At 35.8% G+C, this 17870-nt stretch overlaps 1 protein-coding gene across 1 annotated transcript in view; it reads right to left on the minus strand.

Annotated features, from left to right (window-relative positions):
• Nucleotides 1–1863: 1863 nt before the first annotated feature.
• Nucleotides 1864–17870, minus strand: part of LOC101564457 (transcriptional protein SWT1) — a 98949-nt gene continuing 82942 nt past the window's right edge. Inside the window, 3 exon segments of the mRNA XM_023708485.1 lie at nt 1864–2401; nt 2403–2505; nt 13051–13115. Coding sequence (XP_023564253.1) covers nt 2369–2401; nt 2403–2505; nt 13051–13115 — 201 coding nt within the window. The 3' untranslated portion in view covers nt 1864–2368.

A 17870-nucleotide genomic window follows, 5' to 3' on the forward strand; every position in this document is an offset into this window, starting at 1 on the left:
TGTGTGTGTGTGTGTGTGTGTGTGTGGCCAGCTCAGCCCACCAGGGGGCGGGGCTGGCTGGCATGTGGTGCTGGGGGATTGAACCGCAGTCCCTCCTGTGCTTTGCTAGACTTGTTCTAAGTAGGTGCTTTAGACCACTGAGCCATATCACCAGCCCCCAGACTTTGTTCTTAATGTTCAAAATATCAAGGAAACAGAATTTCAAACCTATCTTGTCACCTATCTTTCATGGGACAGGAAAAAACCCACAATGAATCTGAAATTAACCTATGTAGTCACAATTCCTAGTGCAAGTCCTATCAAAAGAACTCAGTGAACAAGAGACTTTAGCCACTTTTCCTTGGCTTTGAATATAACAAGAGCTAGGTAATGCATGGGAACTTTGATAGGAATCCTATTTTTTTGTAGAAGTGATTTGGGCTAATAAAATGGGAGCAAATACCAATGCCTGGATGCTGCTGGAATAACATCATGGGTGCCAGCTCCTCACTAGAACATGGTCAAGGGTGTTATGTTCAAAGCTGCTCCTCGGGTATGACTATCAATCAATCTCTTCTGGTTCACAGCACACTTATAGCTTGTGTCCCAATCATATAAACTATGCATACTGAATAATGGAAATCTTAAAAGTTTGAAGTTCCATTTTGAAGGATATGATCCTTTTATTTAAAAAAAAAAAAAAATCACGTATGTCCTTGGAAGTGGGCCCTTATGATACTTGAGTCAAATGAGTTACTCCAATCCTGAATGGGAAGCAAGAAACAGAGTGGGAAGTGGAAAAAAAGAACACTTCAATCCCTGTGTTGGAGAACAAGTATAAAACTAATAAAGTGAGATCAACAAAGGAAACAACAAAAGAGGGGAGCGGCCTGGAATGAAAGAAAAACTAAACATTTTGGAACAATGTTTCTAAAGCAAATTAAACACTTAAAAGCTAAAAAAAGAAAGAACTGCATATCAATAAATTAAATAAGTTGCAACAAAATGATACGACTTAATGTGGAAAATAAAAGGAATACAGATAAAATGAAAGACCACACTCAAAAAAAAAAAAAGATTAAAACCCATATGCGTAAGAGGAAAGTATATGAAAATACAGAAGTGATAGGGGAATAAAAGGGAATTTCATGAAAGATAAAAAAATACATGAAAAAAAAAAAAAAAAAAAAAAAAAAAAAAAAAAGATGGAAGTAACAAGGCAGAACAAAGTAAAACAACTAGGAGAAGCTGGGTCCTCGGGGAAAAGGAGGGAAGAGCACAGCTGCTCTCCTGAAGTTCCCAGTCACCCAGTGCCATCCCTGGCAGCACTCTGGGCCGCGCACTAGCTGGTACAGTTTCCTAATCTGGCAAACACAGGGCTTAGCTCTGACACCAACTACTAAAGAATATCCTAAATCAGTTCTCTTTATTGGAGACAATCACTTATAATCATACCTTATATGCATTTCAGAAACACTATCTGGAAGGAAAACGAAAAGCAACATCTTATTGAAAATAAGTTATTTATTGCTCTTTTAAAAAATAAATTAACATTTATAACAAAGCCAAATTTGATTTTATCTAAGTGTTAACAAAAACCTAATACACTTCAGTCTCCCAACCGTCTGTATAACTGAGTAAGAGGTCAATTAAACACTTTTATCTTTAGTTAGGGGCTAACATCAGTCACTGCCAGCTAATCCAGGCTGCTTCACATTTAAGGGCACTCAGCATACAGATCACCTATTCCTCCCCTCTAGAAAGCACTGAAAAGTTACAAGCTTAGAGGAGAGGAGAGGCTCTATAAGTAGGAGCTGAAGTCAAATTCTACTTTCATTACCCTGAGGAAAGTGGGGATGGTGGTGTTATTTCTACAAGGTCTAGATTAAATAAAAGCATAAAAATCAAGTGCAGACAAGATTTTTTTGTGGAATGTGGTAAACATGTGGCCAGGTCCCAATTCTTAAGGTTTGGCAGTGTCTGTCTAGTCACATGCCCATATTCAGGACTAAGAAAAATGCTAATGCCACACCCTGGGCCTTCCTCAGTTGCCACTGTGGCTCCCACCCTAGGTGGACTAGAAGGATGGCTCTGTTTTCCTCAAAAGATACTGGCTTAGAATCAGGACAAAGGAATAAAGGTATAAAGGTACAAAGGTACTATCAACCCCAGGAAAACAGTGCACAGTATATTCCACAATACATGTCAGGTTTTTTATAACTTAAATGAGATTGTCGGTAACAATCACTTTTTTGTACCTGGGAATTACTTCTTAAACTTTTGTTGGGTTTGGCTTTAAGTGACCAGGTCAAAAGTTACTCTGTCATTTATGAAGACAAATGCCTCTAAAACATTACAAAGATGAAAGCAATTCCTCTGCTTACACCACTTAGGTCTTACAGTTGAACATGTCTTCACACCATTGATCCCCCAGGGTTTTGGGCCCCCATGTAGACAGATGCACTACACTGCTGCATGGCATATTCCATCTCAACCAACTGGCGGCATCCAATGGTTAACTTTTCCCTAGGAGAAAAATAGATGTTATATTGCCACTAGTCAGATTTGTGTTTTTTTAATTGAAAAATAGTATTGTGTACAACATGTTTTGACGATATTCATGACACTCTGGAATGCCTCAGTCAAATTAATTATGCAATGCCTCACATATTTACTTTTGTAAGAATACTTAAAACCTCTTTTAAGTCTTTATTTTGAACAGAAAAAAAAATTTCAAAACAAGATTAATAGGGCAACAATGGTTAATACATTGTATATTCACGATATCAGCATTTAATTGTCCAAACCATATTAGCACAAATCATTCTTTTCAATGACCTAAGAAATTACTAGTATAACTATCTTATTAACTATGATATATTTTTTTCTCATCTTTTCTTTCCTTTCCTTTCCAGTTTCTCTTTCCTTTTGAAGTTTCTTCCTATCTTATAATACCTACTGTACATTTTGTATCTTAATTACTTTTTCAGCTTCTCACACTAGACAGAAAATACAAGGCTTACACATGTGCATCTGGTTTATTTCACTTATGACTATGGTCTCAAGTTGCATCCATTTGCCTACAAAAGGCTCTGGTTTATTCCTCATTATAGCTGAGTAGTACTACACTGTATAAAAAGACTACATCTTTTTAATCCATCCCTTGGTTGATGGGTATTTCGGCTGTTTCTAACAAGAAGCTACTACAAATTGTGCTGCTATAAACATGGATGCACATACATCACTGTGGTATGGATATTTTTGATTCTTCTGGGAATAGCTGGGTGAATGGGACTTTCAGTCCTATTTTTTTGAGGACTTTTCACACTGATTTCCACAGTGGTTGCAACAGTCTACACTCCCAATAGTGGAGGATTCCTTTTCTCCACAGTCCTTTCAGCATTTGTTATTGGCTGATTTCTTGATAATAGCCATTCTTTCTGTGGGTGAGATGGATTCTGTGTTGTTTTAATTTGTATCTCTCAAATGACCAATGATGTTAAACATTTTTTTCTTATATTTATTTACTGTTTGTATTTCTTCATCTGAGAAGTATGTATTTATCTAAGTTGTCAGTTTTGGATTAGGTCTTTAAATTTGGGAAGTTTGATTTATTTCTAAAATCAGGAACAAGACAAGGGTGCCCACTGTCTCCACTCTTGTTCAGTATAGTCCTGGAAGCTTTAGCCAGAGCAATTAAACAAAAGAAAAAAAATGAATAATGACAGGAAAGGAAGAAGTTAAATTATTATTTGAAGATGATGTGGTACTTTATATAGAAGACCTCAAAAACCCCACTAAAAACTGCTAGATTTAATAAGCAAATTTAGAAGAGTAGCTGGATTCAAAGTCAACACTCAAAAATCAATAGTCTTCCTGTACACAAATAACAAACTCAATGAATGAAATTAGAGAAAAAAAACTGGAAATACCTAGGAATCAATCTAAGGAAAGATGTAAAAGACCTGTACACTAAAAACTACAGTATTCTGAAAAGAGATTGAATAGGATATCAGAAAATGGAAAGCTATCCCTTGTTTTTGGGTAGAAAGAACCAATATAGTGAAAATGGCCATGCTTTCTAAAACTGTTATACAGATTTAATACAATTCTGATAATAATTCCAACAGCATGTCTCACAGAATTAGAGGAAACATCCCTAACATTCATTTGGAGAACTAGAATAGTAAAGGCAATTCTGGAGGCATTGCAATCCCTGACTTGAAATTATACTATAAAGCTACTGTGATAAAAACAACAAGTCATGTCAGTCTTGCTCCCAGGATGCGCTGAGACAGCAACTGAGATTGGGTGTAGTGGTAAGCGCCTCCCAGGGCTTGGGAGGCTGTTAACAGGCAAATCACTATGAGTCCAATCTAGTAGTGAGACCCTGAACACTCTGTAGACCCTTCCCTAAAATAAACAAATAAATAAAAACCAGCATGGTAGGGCCGGCCAGGTAGCTCAGCAGATTAAAGCACCTACTTAGGCAGACACAGGGATAAGGGCTCGATCCCCAGAATGCTGTGCTGGCCTCACCCCCACAGTGTGCTGAGACAGAGACTGAGACTATGCATGTGGCACACACCTGTAATCCCAGCACTTGGAAGGCTAAAAACAGTCCTATTATGTAGAGAGATCCTGTAGACCCTGTACTACATTTAAAAAAAAAAAAAAAAACAGCATGGTACTGGCAAAAAAGAAAAAGACCCAAAGATCAACAGAACAGATTAGAAGATACAAAAACAACTCCAGATGTACTCAGCCACCTTATCTTTTTTTTTTTTTTTAATTTTATTTATGTGTGTGTGTGTGTGTGTGTGTGTGTGAGTGGCCAGCTCAGCCCACCAGGGGGCGGGGTCAGCCACCTTAGCTTTGACAAAGTTATCAAACACATTCACTGGAAGAAAGGTAGTTTCTTTAATAACTGGTGTTGGGAAAACTGGCTCTGTACATGTTGAAGATCAAAACTGGACCCTAACTTTTACCATGCACTAAACTAAATTCAGAATGGTTCAAAGACCTAAATATTAACAGAAACATTAAATCTGCTGGAAGTCAGAATAGGTAAAACTCTTGAGGACAGTGGTGTAAGCAAAGACTTTATGACTAAAACCCCAATCACAAAGGAACTGTCACAAAGAATCAAAAACTGGGATCTCATTTTTTTTTTTTTCAGAACCAGGGATTGAACTCAGGCCCTTGCTTTTTCTACTGAACTATCTACCCAGCCCCTGGGATCTCATCTTATTGAAAACCTTTTGTACAGCAAGAAAACCACCAACAGAGTGAAGAGACAACCACAATGTAGGGGAAAATGTTTGCCAACTGTTCCTCAGACAAGGGTTTACTATCAAGATATAAAGAACATACAAATAACTTTTATATACAAAAAACTTGTTTTACATATAAACAACTCTCTTAATTCTCAAAATACAATTCTATTTTTTTTGAGACAGAGTCTTTCTATCTAACCCACGCTGGCCTCAAACTTACTATCATCTGGCCTTAGCCTAAAGGGTTCTGGGATTACAGGCGTGTACCCTCACACCTGGCAAAAATAGATTATAGTGTTATTAAATAAAGTTACTAGATTGTATAATTGCTCTCTTGAACTTACTCCTCCTACTGAAATTTCATGTCCTTTGATCATCATCTCAATCCCTCCTATCTCTGTCTCCAACTCCTATTTATCCTCTATACTTCTGTGAACTCAACGTTTTTTGTGGTAATTATGTCTTTGTGCCTGTTTATTTCACTTAAAATGCCTTCCAGTTCTTTCACACTGTTTCAAATTATTTTTTTGTTTTTGCTGTTTTTTAAAGCTAAGGAGTATTTATATAAGGAGTATTATATACATTTTCTTTATCCATTCGTTAAGATTCTAAGCACTTAGGTGATTCCATATCTTAGCTATCATGACTAAGGCCATAATGAACATAAACATGAAGTTTATCATTTCAACATACTGATAATTTCGTTGGATATATTAAAATTCTGAATATATTGTGTTAATACTGAGATTTGAAGTTTTTTTTTGTATTTGACAAAACACCAATCATTACTATTTCAGCATGGAGAAAACAACATGCGATGATAAGCACCTAATTGCACATGCTTAGCCAGTATAGAGAAGACTATCATACAATTCTTTAAATTATGAAATAAAGGTTCCCATGGCAGACCACTGGCAATGAACAAAGGTGGGTTGCTCGAGCACAGTCCTTTCTATAGTTAGTTATGGGAGGGGCTGAACAATCTAGTTCTAATTTACTTTCTTACACTGGAGGGACTTAGGTTAAGATGTTATCAAGGGATAAGCACTATGAAGCAGAAGGCTTCATTTTGTCTCATTTGATTTGAGAGTTAAAGAACTGATGGACTAATGGACACTTAAGGAACAGACACTTAAAAAGTGGTAAGAAGTTGACAAGAGTTGCTACTAGAAAAAGAAAAAGAAAAAAAAAAGGCTATTAGCGTAAGTTGCCTATCAGTTAAAAAAACAAGTGTTAGTAACCCTAAACCACAGGTGCAGAAAAAGAAAGCAATGCCTGTTACATTCCATGTCTACATCACAGTTCTCTTTACCTAAGCCAACAGATTCTCAAAAGCTAACAGGGGCCTACATATTATATGGCATCAATCCATTTTTAACTTCTTTAAATTTATAAATCCAGTCATTTTAATGATTACACTTGCACTTGTATTATTTCCTCAGCTTTTAGAGTGGCTCCAAGCCATCTCCATGGTGTCAGGGAGAACCACTAGGTACTCCCACTTTCCTTTCCATATCCCATGTGATGGACCCCTTCCCTTCAGGTAAAACAAAGGAAGAAGTCAGACCTCAGAATAGAATGAGAGGAAGCAAGCAAAATATTTTAAGCAATCTCATTTCCTGAGGATATGCAGTTTCTCTGAGACTGACTAAAATCTACATTTTTGGTTTTGAGTTACCCTTGTCTTACTCCAATATTTAAAAATTAAAATTAGTGTTATATCGCTACCAATTTTTCGCAACTACTAAAAAATGACTTTTAGAATACAAGAAGTTCAAACTGGCAGACATAAAAATGTTTTCTCATAAATTTTAAAATGAAACTAAATCAGTCCCTATTCCTGTCCTGATTATTTATTCCACATGAAACAAAAAAATTTGTCCAGTAACTTTACTTTTAAATCTAATTCTGTGTCTTTCGCTTTCTCTCCCTCCCTAATCCCTTGCATTAAGAAGTACATTCTATATCTGTTTTTCATCCTAGTAGCATTTGGTTTCTTTATTCATGAGTCAGTTTTCTGATAATGGATTATCGTCACAAATTTGTTTCCTGCAACAAGTTTTCACTGCTGATTGAGAAAAGTAATGGCTGATTATTAGATTGTGATGGTAGGAATTCTTGACTTCTTTTTCCCCATGGCTTCCAAGGAAGATGACAGAACATTAGATGTAAAGGTAACAAACTTGCTTGCTACTCTGCATTATCTCCAGTTGAGTCATCTCACATTGGCTTTCCTCTGTTGGTGACATGACACTCACACTTCTGGATATCTAACTACAAAGAAATTCTTCCCTTATATTAGCCTACAAAAACTGTCTGAGTCTGCTAAATTAAAATAAACCAAAAACATCTTTTTTTCTGATAATACAAATACTTTATGTCCCATTTACTATATTTCTATTTATATACTTAAAAAAAAAACTATCCCAGTTTCTGACCTTTTCCAAATGGAGCTCAAAACCAGAAGCTGATTCCAGTTCTGCAATTCTATGCTACTTCATGAGACATCTGCATAGTAACAGCCACTGTCTCTCCTAATTTCCCTTTTACAGACATCAAATCTGCTTTGACCAAATTTGTCATGGTAGCAGCAAATTAACCTAATTTCATTATTTGATGTAATTTTTAAATATCCTTCCTAAGTACAAAAAGAAAGTCTGTAATGGACATTTGTTTTACAAATCTCTGAACTTTTCTACACACTTAACATGCACATCTCAAATGAAAACTGCAATATATGCAATGCTAATTCAAAAATTGTATACAGGCCAGCCAAATAGCTCAGCTGATTAAGGTACCTGCAAGCAGGCGCAGGGGATGGGGGTTCAATCCCTGGGCCTGCAGTGCCGGCCCCACCCTCCTGAGATGGCAACTGAGACTGGGCATGATAACACAAGCCTGTAATCCCAGCTCTTCGGAGGGTGTAAACAGGCAGATCACTAGAGTCCTATCTAGAGATCAGACACCCTGTAGACCCTTTCCTAAACAAATAAAATAAAATAAAGTAAGAGCAATATAAAAGTTAATATCACATCAATCAGTAGAAGACTAGAAGCTTACTCCTAAGGCAAAGAACAATATAAGGATGCCTCGTTTCACCACCCCCACTCAACAGTGTACTGAAAGCTTTAGTAAGTTATTCAGCATGAAAAGAAAAGAAAGAAAAGGCATCCACCATAAAAAAATTATCTTTATTTATAGATCCTGAAGATATCAGAATATAAGTGTTAGCATTAAAGAACTAATTTAGCAAAACTGTAAAATACATGATCAGCACATTTAAAAACACAGTTCTATTTCTAAATATTGGCAATGAACAACTAAAAAGGAAATGAAGAAAGCAATTTCACACACACAGACCATATACAGGAATATATTCAATCAAAGAAACACAGGTATGTATGCTATAAACAGAAAAGGCTGAAAAAAAATTGAAGACAAAAATAAGCAGACAGAAATAGTATTGTTATAATATTAATAAAATGGTAGTACTACACAAAATCATCTACGAAGTCTCACAATTCCAATAAATATCCCAACAAGCTATTCTCACAGAAATGGGAAAACTAATCCTAAAATTCATATAGAATTGCAGGGTATCCCACATCTTTAAGAAAAAAAGGACTGTTACTGGAATTCCCTTTCCCAGTATCAAAACTTTCTACAAAGCAAATTTAACAAACCTGGTATTTGCATAAAGATAACAATGTAAGATCAGACCAACAGAATAGAGTTCCAAGTCCACACATAATCTCTCCCCTTGGATATCGATCAGATTGACAAGGGGTAGGGAGAATGTCCTCTAAACACTAACCAGTTCTCCAATGGACATCAACTGGTGTCTTTATAATTCAATACAATTCTGATTACAGTCTACTTCCACAGAGAGAGAACTCAATTCCACAAGATGTTTGTACTTCACACATTAATTCCAAGTACCAGTTTGACACCTACAAATCAGGGTTTCTTAGATTCAACTAACTTGCTAGGACAACTCAAAGAACTCAGAGAAACATTATACGTATGTTTACTCATTTATTATAAATGAGATGACGAAGGATATAAGTAAACAGCCAAATGAAGAGATGCATACAGCAAGGTAAAGGGACATAAAACTTCTATGTCCTTTCTGGGTGAGCTACTTCCAGGGACCTCAGTGTCCAGCAACTCTCTAAACCCCAAAGTTTTAAGATCTTTACACAGACCACTATAACACAGACATGATCAATTATCAACTCAATTGCCAGCATTTCTCCAGGACCCTTCCAAAAGTCACTTCATTAAACAAAAGATGCTGCTAAACACCTAGGACAATGAGGTAACACTGAGTTCTTTGAAAAAATAGATCAACACGCACAGTTCTATTTCTACACATTAGCAACAAGCAATCAAAAAGCAAATAAAGTTAAAGACCAAGCCTAAGAACAAAAGATTCTCCCACTAACCCTATCTACAGGGGCTTTTGGAGCATTGTCTCAGGAACCAGATGGGGGGACAAAAGTATATGTTTCTCATACCTCCCCCCTTTGCAAAAATATGTTGTGGTTCACAATATCTCTGCCACAACTAACACTTCAAAAAATCAAAACCAGAAACTAGTCACTTCATGTAGCTTATATACATGTTTTCTTTAACATTCCTACCAAGTTCCATCTACAAATATGTTAAGAGCACCCTCTGTTTTCATCTGAGACAGAAGGAAAGGGCATCACCTTTCTTCTACACTTGGCCGTGTGTTTTACCTAAATCAATGAGCCCAAAAGAATCTTTTTTTTTTTTTTTTTGGTAGTTTATTTGAAGGTTATGAATAACGATGTATGCCACAATTTAATATGGAAAGTACTGTTCACTTTAAAAATTGACAATTTTTTTGAAAAGTAACAAATCCAAATGCTATTAATCAAAAGTTTTTTGTTGTTTTTTTTTCTTTTGGTGGAACCGGGGATTGAACTCAGGCCCTTGCACTTGCCAGGGAAGCGCTTATTCTACTGAGCCATCTCCCTGGCCCCAATCAAAAGCTTACTGAGTAGCAACTTTCATCTTTCAATACATTGAAATGTATTTCAATATATTAAATATATTTGCTTTATCATCAATAGTATCCTTTGGATGTCTGAAAGAGTTTATTAATTGATGTTCAGTTCAAATCCTTAGTACAATAAGAGTAAGTGGAAAGAAAAAAATAAGAAAAATAAAATACTTTAACTCTGAACACTCAGCCCCTCCCCAAAATACCAAATAAAGCAAAAAAAATAAAATAAAATAAATAAAAGCCTTTATTAAAAAAGGCAAACTTAAGTAAAAATAATTCTAGACATCTTCCTAAAACTAGTCAGAGGCTATGGCCTCCATGTTATCAGTAAAGACCTACAAATAAAAATAAAATTTATTCACTAATAATTTGAATATTATATTAGAAATCATTTTCTTCTCCAATTATAATAGATCTAAACATCCCACTGACTTCAGATTTTACTTCAAATAAAATCTCATAGCTGTTTTTTCATATTTACACATGTTTATCAACCCTAGCATCTTCAATATTATCAAAACATTTATCTGTCTAGAGTTTTAACAGTATAAGCCTTTTGATAATTGTCACTAGGCTTGCTTATAAAATCCTGTTGTCACCCAGTTACAAAAAGTATATGTATTTAGGATTAGTGATACAATGGTATATTACACAGCAGGTAATATGCCAGATTAATTATAGCATTTATGTATTTCTTAGCTATTTAACATATACAAAATTATACCACTTTTATTAGTACTCTTTTTCAAACATGTCCTTGATGAAATTTTTTGTTTTGTACCCATCACCCTATTTTTCCCACAGCCCTATGGCTTTTACTGCATGATTCCATAAAATGTAGGGGTCAGGTTTAGGAACACGTATGCCTTGTCACAAAATAACTGACCAAATGTAAGCTAACCAGTACTAGATGTATGAATAAATTTTGATGTTGAAGTGAAACAAAATTTGAGAGGGATGGACTAGAGAGGAACTCTGAGGAGTTAAACAGGTTTTTGGTACTAAGTAATTTTTATTTTTTCAAAACCTTGGCCTAGAATTGAAAGACTATCTCATTAGTTCAGGGTGCTTTAATAAAATAAATTGAGTAGCTCCTAAATAACAGGTATTTCTCACCGTTCTAGAGCTGGGAAGTTCTAGATGAATGTGCTGGTAAATACAGCATCTGTTGAGGGCCCTCTTCCTCCTATATAGCACCTTCTATGTGCTCTCACATGGCAGAGCAGCTAGGTAGCACTCTTTCACAAAGGCACTAAGCCCATCCTCCAAAGCCCCATTTTCTAAAACTACTGCCACACTGGGGATTAGGTTTCAATGTATGAATTTTGGTAGGACACAACACCAAAGAAAAGGCTTCACATTATACCATGTGCATATAAAAAAATTTATAATATATTTGTTATATATGAATGCTATAAACTAAATTATTTTAAATTATAGGGTATGCCATTAAATTTAAAAACAAGCAGAATACCACTTTTTTTTTTTTTTTTTTTGGTATTTAGCACAAGGTCTACAGGGTCTCACTACACAAATCGGACTCGTAGTGATCCTCCCGTTTTCAGCCACCACGCCCAATCTCAACTGCCTTCTCAGTGCACCCAAGGGGCAGGGCTGTGATGGCATGCCCAGGACAGAAAACAATATTTCTGTTGTATCCATTTATTTAGTAAAACTATAAAGAAAAGGGTGAGAATTTTAGAGATGACAGAAGGTGGGATATAGCCAAGGAAGGATGAAGTTTTATTGTGTAAGATGGATGCAGGCACAAGGTTAGTTTTTACACAAGATGCTCTTCAAAATACGGTCTAAAGATACCAGGGAATGTAAGACATTTTTCTGGAGGGTCTGCGACTTCGAAAAAGTTCAAGGATACTTTCATAATAAAACTAAGATATTTTTTGTCCTTTTGTTCTCCAAAAAGTGAGGAACAGTTTTCTAGCAAAATGCTGTGTCATTATTGTAACAGACTAATGTAAAAGTAGAATTCAGCTATCTTTTATTAGATATCAAGAGATCTGCAAAATTACAGGGCAATGCCACTTTTACAGTTTATTTTATATAAAAACATTTCCATAATAATACTATTTAGGTGCTGGGGAGATGGCTCAGTAGAATAAGCGCTTGCCTGGCAAGCATAAGGGTCTGAGTTCAATCCCCGGTTCTGCCAAAAAAAAAAAAAAAAAGGCATAATAATGCTATTTATCTTAACATGTTATATGAACCAAACATTTCAAAGTTCTCAATTTTAAGTATTAATACAGTATGCTTTAATACAGTAGCATAGGTTGCTATACATAACCCACAAAAACAAAAACTCTTTGGTTGTGGTCCATAATAATTTTTAAAATATAATGGAACCAGACATGGTGGCACACACCTATAATCCCATTACTGTGGAAGACTGAGGCAGAAGGACCACAGCTTCAAATAGCCTTGGCAATTTAGTGAGACCCTGTCTCCAAACAAGTGGTTTTGGTGGGGTAAGGTCTGGGAATATATAGCTCAGAACAAAGGCAGGGGAATTAACTTCCAATATCAAAACAAAGATATTTATATATAATTTTTTAATTCTTGAAATCATAAGTTTGAAAACCACTTTATAGTTGATAGTCTTTTTATATATTTAATATTTCATATTATAAAAGGTTAAAAAATATCACAATGTAGTAAAAAGACAAAAAGAACTCTACTACCACCAAGTGGTGCTAAATATGGTAAAAACTCATTATAGTGATGTATCTGTATGCAGGTATGACTCACCGATACTCAGTCTGAGAAACACAATCATAGAGTTCCTGGGCAGTAAATTCAACATGTTTATTTACCTGAAAAGAACCAAAACAGTTATTAAGGTATATTAAGTCTAATGGGTAGTGAGTATGACCTACTTATGTTAAAACAGTCCCTGTTCTGAAGGATCAGAATCTAAAGTCTTAGATATAATCATAAAACAGTAAAACATTCACTGACCATAATGTTAACATTGAGCTAAGTGTAAAAATATTGGTCTCACTGTTTCAAAGTAGAAGTGAGATGAGTCTGGATTTGTAGGAATCTGAGCAAAGCAGATAAATCACTGGATATCAAAGGTATGGAAAAAAGCATAATAAGATTAAACTGGAAAGATCTATATAAATTGGGAAACAAGGAGACTGGCAGACATTTCCTAAAAAGTAGTTTTTTCTAGGGTCGATGAGACAGCTCAGCAGATTAAATGCTTGCTTTGGCAACAGCAGGGACCAGGGTTCGATCCCCAGTCCCTCATGCTATGCCAGCCCTGCCCCTGGGGCCTGCTGAGCTGGTGACCGAGTCTGGGCATGGTGGCATGCACCTGTAATCTCAGTGCTGAGGCAGCTAAAAACAGGAGAATCACAAGTCTGAGCTGCACTGTGAGTCCCTGTATCAACTACGTAAATGAAAAAAAAAGTTTTTTTCTAATTTTAAGGTCTGCATATTTAATCTTTAAATTAGTAAGTATAATTAAGAAACAATTAATAAAATCATAAATATAAAAGTCCTTCATCATACTACTGATGCTTTTTTTTTTAAATATTTCTTTTAATTTTTATTTATTTATTTGTTACTGTGTGTGTGTGTGTGTGTGTGTGTGTGTGTGTGTGGCCAGCTCAGCCCACCAGGGGGTGGGGCTGGCTGGCATGTGGTGCTGGGGGATCGAACTGCGGTCCCTGTGCTTTGCCAAGCTTGTTCCAAGTAGGTGCTTTAGACCACTGAGCCATCTCTCCAGCCCCACTACTGATGCTTATGTCCAGAGAAGAACCTAGACATTAGTAGAAAGGAACAATTCTTTTTAATTAGATAACAAATAGCATAGGAGCAACTAAATTTTTTGAAATTTGGAACTACTGGAAGCAAACTAAAAAACTATTTTCTATTTGATTTACTTTTATAAATTTAATTTTTATTTTATTTTATTTTATATGTATTTGGTACAGGGTCTCACTACATAGCTCAGACTCATAGTAATCCTCCTGTTTTCAGCTGCCCCAGCACTGGGATTATAGACACGCACCACCATGCCCAGATGAGGCCGCAGGTTTAGCGCACCCGGGGGCGGGACTGGTGTGGCACATGGTACTGGAGATTGAACCCAGTCCCTGCACTTGCCTAAGCAGGTGCTTAGTCCATTGAGCTATCTCACTGGCCCTTTTTAAAATGGTTGTACTGTTACTAAATGGTGTGACGTTTTAGTGAGAAAAATATCTATTCTGATTTAATTAACTATAAAAATTCAAGTTTCCTGGAGAGTTGAAAATATTACTCATTTGCAAAAATTCCATGACTGTCTTCAATGTTTTTACATGAAGTACACCATGTATGAAAAATAAGTTTCATTTACTGAAAGTTAAGTGGCTATAGTTTTTAAGCATAATATTTTAGGAATGGGATGTGGCTTCAGAGGTAGAGTGTTTCTAGCATTCATGAGGCCGAGTTCAATTTTCAGCACCACACAAAAAAACCATGTGTATACACAGATGTGTATGTATGCTCATATATACAAAAAAAATTTTAATGAACATAATCCTAATATTTTGCTTAAAATTTGTATTGCTTAGTTACTTAATATAAATCATTTAATATTCAATGATGTATAAAATTGACATATGGCATCAAAATTTTATGTAATTTAATATTTTATTTTTAAAATATTCATTTAACATTAAAATATCAAGTCCAGCTTCCTACTTCTTCACATGTTTTGTCCTTATCCTATGGGGTTTCCTTATTTTCATTAATTTGATAGCCAAACTTAGGCTATCAAATGTCAATATATCACAGAGATCTGAGAATAGTCTTTTTGCTAGCCACTGACAAAAGTTAGCTGAGTAACTGATTTTGAACCTGATTAGGAATACAAAATAGTTCCCTAAGTTTTTAATACATTTTTTCTTATAAAAGTATTTAGCTTTATCTTTAGTTTTAAAACAACCATTCACACTTACTTATGACAGTTATCCCTGAACACAAATGAAACATAAAGGTGATATGGCTCCAAGTTATAGGCTATGATTTATAAAGTAGATGGTTAATGGTTAATTTACTAATAAATATTATGAAAAAATATTCATGACAGATTAGCCTGAAATATAGTTTCATAAGTCATTAATTTTTGACTATTAAGGCAGCTTTTCTTACTCATATTAGGGTCTTTTAAATTGTACTATTAAATAGCCTCTATCTCCATGCTTAAATGCACAGTTTTAATTCCCAGTAAACAAACAGCTACAAAATTACTTTTCTCGTAAACATTAGACGTGTGACTATAAAATGGATTGTGGATCTGTTATTATTAGCTTTTTTTAGTTGTGAGTACTTACAATGAAAGCCACATTAGAAATTATTGATAATTATTAAAAATTCAAGAACAAAAGCAAAGTATAAAGATACTCAAACTTCTTAAAAGATGCAGGTGGTTTTATCACTTTTTATGTAACAAATGTCTCCAGTGTAGCAACTGGTGAAGAAATTCTGCTAGAGAAAATAAATGATTTTCAAAATCTGAGATCAAATCTACATATTCTTATACAAACCTATTAAGTTAGGTATTTTCTCCCAATGTGCTTAGCAATAGGAAATATTAAACTCAAACAGTTCAACCTATCTTTAAAATTGTCCAGGATATGTGATTTTAAAGCTATATATATGAATGAATGAATGAATGAATGAATAAATCTCCACAAATATAAATTATTGTAAGGCTTACTGTCGCAAAATTCAGAAGGTATCATGAAATATAAATCATCTTAAAAGAGGAAATACTCTCAAGAATCACATAAGGCAGTCAGAAAGTATTAAAGCTTTTTTTTCTTTATTTTAGAGAAGGATCTACAGGGTGTTCCGGGTCTCACTACTAGATCAGACTCATAGTGAGCCACCTGTGTATAGCCTCCCAAGAGCTGGGGTTACAGGGGCACCCCACCACCCTCATTCTCAATCCCTGTCTCAGCACGCTCCAAGGGCGGGGCAAGCACAGCAGGCCCGGGGATGGATGGAACCCCTGGCCCCTGCGCCTGCTTGCTTTAATCTGCTGAGCTATTTGGCTGGCCCTTAAAGCTAATTTTTAAAAAGCTCAGGTAGATACCAGTCTTTGCCTAAATAAAAACAGGAAACAATTATTGAAGAGTGACTCTGCTTGGTTCTGTTTGGAACTCTACATATATTATTTAGTGTTTGAAGAATACCTATAATTTATCTGTTGTTGTTATTCCTTTTTCACAGATCAAGAAACTGTGACAAGGAGTCTTGAGTCTTCCTAAAATACAGTTATTAAATGGAAGAACGTTTAGATACAGAGTTTGGCCTCATTTTCTAGATTCTTTTTTTTTTTTTTTTTTTTTTTGTGCAGGGTCTCACTACACAGCCCACATTAGTCGTGATCCTCCTGATTTCTGCCTCCCAAGTGCTGGGATTACAGGCGTGTGCCAGTGCACCCGGGGGTAGGGCCGGCGCAGCATGCAGAGCCAAGGATCGAACCCTGGCCCCTGCACTTACCTAAGAAAAGTTTCTATATTCTTAATCACTGAGTTATTGACAAAAGATATGACGTATCAAAAGTTAATGACGAACTGACTAGTATAACTGAAGGAGTGTGACTCCATAAAATGTTCAACTAAGCTAGGCATGGCAGCATACACCTGTAATCCTAACATTCTAGAGGCTGGGATGGAAGAGGCTGTCACCAGCCTTGGCAACATAATGACTTTAAGGCCAGCCTGAACTACAAAGTGAGATCCTATCTCAAAAACAAAAACAAAAACAAAAAAAAAACAAAAAAAAAAATCTTTGCTTTTTTCCATGTATGTTTGATACATACCTGCTTCTCCGTTGTAACAATATTTTTTTTTTTTTTTGTACCAGGAATTAATCTCAGGACCTTGTACTTGTCAAGTGGGCACTTTGCCACTGAGCTATATCCCCAGCCCCATTTAGAATGTTTTAAACACACAAAAAACTGAGAGGAGAAAAACACAGAAAATAGGCAAACAGCTTTAGGCTAACAGGAAGAGAAAAAAGAACAGGGTATTTTCCTTAGGTCAGCAATGACAGGGAAAGCATGCAGCTTAATTTACAAAACACACTGTTGCCTCATTCCAGCTCTAGCTCCAGGGCCAATGTTGTTGCTACAGAGGAAACTAACTTCCTTTCCAGAAATCAGTGATTCTTCCTCCCTGGGGGCCATTTTGGGTATGTGAGTTGCATAGGGTGGCAGAATATTTGCCAAGAAGCATGGATGTTAAATATCCTCAGTACCCTATAGGATGAAGAAATGACCTGTCCAAAACGCCAACAGATGCCCAAGGAGCAATTCTCTGTGTGGTAAATGTGTGTTTTTTCAAAATTCTATTCTTTTTTTACTTAAAGAACAAAATAAAATATCGAATATGTCACTATTAGGGAGCAGGGAAGAAACAGGGCATGAAAGGATAGATAAGCAACTCTAGAGAGCTATGCATAAAATGGAGACTACAATTAACAATATTGGGGGCCGGACAGATAGCTCAATAGAATAAGCACTTGCCTAGCAAGTACAAGGGCCTGAGTTCAATCCCCGGTTCCGGAAA

The sequence above is a fragment of the Octodon degus genome, unplaced genomic scaffold, assembly GCF_000260255.1.
Source record: "Octodon degus isolate 3935 unplaced genomic scaffold, OctDeg1.0 scaffold00374, whole genome shotgun sequence".
In the NCBI taxonomy this organism is placed as follows: Eukaryota; Metazoa; Chordata; class Mammalia; order Rodentia; family Octodontidae; genus Octodon; species Octodon degus.